General features: G+C 32.2%; 1 protein-coding gene across 1 annotated transcript; it reads left to right on the top strand.

The window, feature by feature from the left end:
• Nucleotides 1–601: 601 nt before the first annotated feature.
• LOC110683870 (protein MICRORCHIDIA 7-like) lies at nucleotides 602–2,658 on the top strand. The gene is made up of 9 exons (XM_021860277.1): nucleotides 602–684; nucleotides 738–813; nucleotides 967–1,095; nucleotides 1,281–1,379; nucleotides 1,701–1,877; nucleotides 1,963–2,031; nucleotides 2,096–2,147; nucleotides 2,314–2,380; nucleotides 2,526–2,658. Exons 1-9 carry the CDS (start codon nucleotides 602–604, stop codon nucleotides 2,656–2,658), a joined length of 885 nt encoding a protein of 294 aa, XP_021715969.1.
• The last annotated feature ends 1,486 nt before the right edge of the window (nucleotides 2,659–4,144 follow it).

Below are 4,144 nucleotides of genomic sequence, written 5' to 3'. Positions count from 1 at the left end.
CTTTTGATTAGGTGATATGACTTTAGCCTGTCACAAGCAAAAATAAATACATTTACATCATTTGTTTTATATAACAACCTAAATAGTCGCTAAAAAAATACAACATATATAAATAGATAAAGTTAATGAGTTAAAATTGATAGTCTGATTAAACTTAAATGCCATAAACCAAAAAAAATACACTTTAAAATAAAATACAAATACAATTTTAAGAAAGTCAATAAAAAAAAATTAGTGTGGAAAATCTAGCATACAGTTAATAAAATACATGTAAAAATTATAAATAATTTTATGTACGAAAAAGATGAATTATGTAACGGGAGAAAGGTTGACACAAAAGTGATGGTGATTGTCGTTAGGTCACCGCTTAAGGTGGTAGCAGTTCTAGTGGTGGTAGGATCAATGAAAGAATATTCCTGTGTTATAAGGATTAATATCAAGAGTAACAACTCTCATATTCTCTAAGGTTTTGAGGTAGATTTTAGATACTATAGTTTTATTTCGTTTTAACATAGCCATGTGTTTTAATGATTAGAAGACCTAGTACATAAGCGAGGTGTAGTAGGCATTTACACCATAAACTTCAGGGGGTATATTGGAAATGGCAGGAGTGCAGAACCATCATGTCTTGAGAGAAAGGGTCATTTTCCATAGCAGTGTAATACGCCATAGCAGCCCAAAAAGGTTAAAAAAAGGGAGAGGGAATGAGACTGAAATTCAGAATTGATATTCTGCAGTCCTACAAGAAGTGTAGGGATGCTGTCATACACATTTTTTACTAGTACTGGGAAGGAGGATATCGTTGTTCCCATGGTAAGATCGATGATATTAAAAACGAGTATTAGTATTATTCTTCGAATATTAGTACAAAGTGACAAACTAAATCATTGATGATTTAATAAACATTTCAACTGTTGGTAAATTGGTGATCACTTTTAATTTGTTTCGATGTTTCTGTTCAACAAGATTGACTATGAGAAGAAAGGGGAAGTTTGGACAAAGATTGTATGCAATTCTCTTGAATATTGGCATGTAAATTTAGAGGCTATTGTCCAGTGGTCTCCATTCTCCAACGAGCAAGACCTCCTTCAGCAGGTAACCTTTGCTAGTAAATCTCTTATTTACAAGGGTTCAAGTTTGACATTCATGTAACGTGTAGAATGTCCTCTGATTCATTAATTAATTTGATGTTTGGCTTTTCATTTCTTTTTGTTGTAGCTTGGAATTTTGTTCAAACAAATATATGCTTTTCGAGTCTGAAATTTTTGCTTTATATGTAGTTCGATTCCATACGTTATCAAGGTACCAGAATTATAATTTACAATCTATGGGAGGATGATGGAGGACAGTTGGAGCTGGATTTTGGTACCGATCCTCATGTATGTCTCTATATACTACACACTATGAAAGATGCCAAATCATGCATTATTAAAATGATTTCATAGGCCTAAGATAGTTTTTTTTATGCTCAGGATATCCAAATTTGAGGAGTCGATAGGGATGAGAAAAGGATAGCAGCTATGGCTAGAAAGTATAGGTCAGACGCGCAACAAGTCACCCCAAGACTAGATGCATAGTCATAGTCACAATAAATATTGTAATGACACTGAAATGTTATTTACAATAACTATATGAATGGTAAATCATATTTGAAAAGAAAAAAAATTACTCTCACAGACTAACTGGTGCTTTGTTTTCAGAGTTATGCATCAATCCTTTATCTAAGAATTCCTCTTGGATTTCGAATTATACTACGTGGGCAAGATGTCATGCACCATGAACTGGTGAATGATATGATCCCCTCAAAACATGTGTCATACAGACCTATGCCTATAACTAATGGGACTGTAAAGGATTCAGCTTCACATTTAGAAAATGTACGATCTCTTCGATATCCTACATTTTGCTTCTTATAGCTGATTGATATAAAAAGGTCAACTAATAGTGTCATTGTGTATGTAGATGCAAGCTTTGGTGACACTGGAATTTATGAAAGATGCTAGAGATCATATGGATATACAAGGGTTTAATGTTCTTATAAATCTTTGCTGTTAAGTTTGTTTATCATATCAATGATAATTTCTTGTTTCAACAGCCCTTTTGGAGAGTCTGGAATGCTGCTGGAAGTGATGGTCGAGCAGTCATTGGTACCCTTTTCTCTTATGAATATAGCAAATTGTGGTGCTTTTCGATTTGGAATTTGATGATTTTATAAGATACTGATTATGCATAGGTGATTGCATAATTACATAGTTGGGGTAGTCGGTAGAATTAAGTTATTTACCCTTTCAAATACACCATTTTCCTGTGTAGGTGTTTTGGAGGCCAATTTTGTCGAACTAGCTCATGATAAGCAGGGTTTTGAGAGGACAACAACGCTGTCAAGACTTGAATCATGGCTAGTTCATCTATAGAAGACTTATTGGTTTGTTGATCTCATCACTGCCTTCTTCTAAACCTCTTCCTCCCTCTCTCTTTTTTTGTGTGTGCTAAGTTTAATCGCGCTTGTTTTTCTTATATTATAGGCGTGACAACTGCCATGAAATTGGTTATGCACCACGAATAAACAAAGTTGTTCCAACAGTAGTGTCTTCTCCACTTCCAATTAGAGGCAATGGCAATGCTGTAAAGGGAATGACTAGCTCCCAACAGAAGTGATGACAACGCTTTGGAAATAATCGGAACAGTAGTAAAAGGAATTCTGTTAAGAAAATTGAACAGATTTCACCATATGTTGAATCTTTAAGAGAAGATGATGAGATGACTAATAATCATATCGAGTTACCATCACCAACAATCCAACACAACCTTTCCAGTAGTAACAAGGTATTTCAAAACTAACATAAAAGTATATTAGATCTTTACATGATATAACTGCAAATTATTGTACTATGTTTATTTGAATTAGTATGTAATACCCTAAACTTTCGGGGACGAAACTTGTTTTAAGGAGGGTATATTGTAATACCCGAATATTTTATGATTTTATATTATATATTTTTATTAAAAAAAATAGTTATTTTTATTTATTAAATAACTTTTCTAATCTCATATTTTTATTTTAGAGTTCAAAAAGGTTTAAAACCCTATTATAATTTAAATATGACTCTTTATTTTAAAGCGTATATAAACTACTTTAACCCTATTATTTATTTGTACAGCCGTAAGTTTTGGTATAAAAAATCCTTTCTCATGGGATTAATTATAGCTAGCAATAGCCATAATTACCATGAATTCCTATAATATGTATTATCTTCATGATAACTCTTGATAAAACCCATTATTATCACTTTTCCCCAAAATTACAATTCTCGTGAGTGAGTTTTAATTGTGATGGAGGAGTATCTTGTGCGTGAATGCGTGAATCGGTGGAGTATCGTGCTTTATATTTGCTTAATTGTTTTCGGAAGGTAATCACACTATCAATAATATTGGAGTCGTATGTTTATATTTTTGTCTAGTAATCACACGAATCTTATTTCTTGATTTTGTTGGATTATAAATTGTTGGTATTGATTATACTTTGTATTATTATGTGTAAATTTTATAATTTGTGAATTATATATGATCATGATTTATATATATACATGATTAGTGTGTGGTATAATATGATTCTAATTGCCGTATTATTTTTGTGGTATTGATTGATTGTGTTATTTTTCTAGGGTTTTTAATGTTGTTTCTGTAGGGAGTATTGTTTTGAGGTTTAGGGTTACTAGTGCAGAGTGTTATTTTTGGGTTGAGATTTGATTAATTTTGGGAACTAGTTTTATTTCCCTAAGAGTTGAGATGTTTTTGAATTGAATTGTTATATTATTTGGGAACTCGTGCCATTATGGAGTTATTATTATTAATTTGTGAATGGTTATTTGATCGATGTATGAGATCAAAAGGTTGAGAATTATTATTTTGTTATTGGTTTGAGGCTCGACGTTATAGACCTTAGTGTTTGGCATGTTGGTAATGAGATAATGATCATAAGTTAAGAATGAGGTACAATCTTTATTATTTATTTTTCTATGATCCCCTACAGTGGGAATTGGCCAGTATGTGGTCTGGTTTAAGGTGTTTTTTAGTTATTGGGAGTATTCAAGTTTTTATACTTGTTGGTTTTATTCGAATTACCCATGTCCAAGGCTAGGTG

The sequence above is a fragment of the Chenopodium quinoa genome, unplaced genomic scaffold (assembly GCF_001683475.1).
Source record: "Chenopodium quinoa cultivar QQ74 unplaced genomic scaffold, ASM168347v1, whole genome shotgun sequence".
In the NCBI taxonomy this organism is placed as follows: domain Eukaryota; kingdom Viridiplantae; phylum Streptophyta; class Magnoliopsida; order Caryophyllales; family Amaranthaceae; genus Chenopodium; species Chenopodium quinoa.
This window is presented reverse-complemented; position numbering and strand designations above follow the sequence as displayed.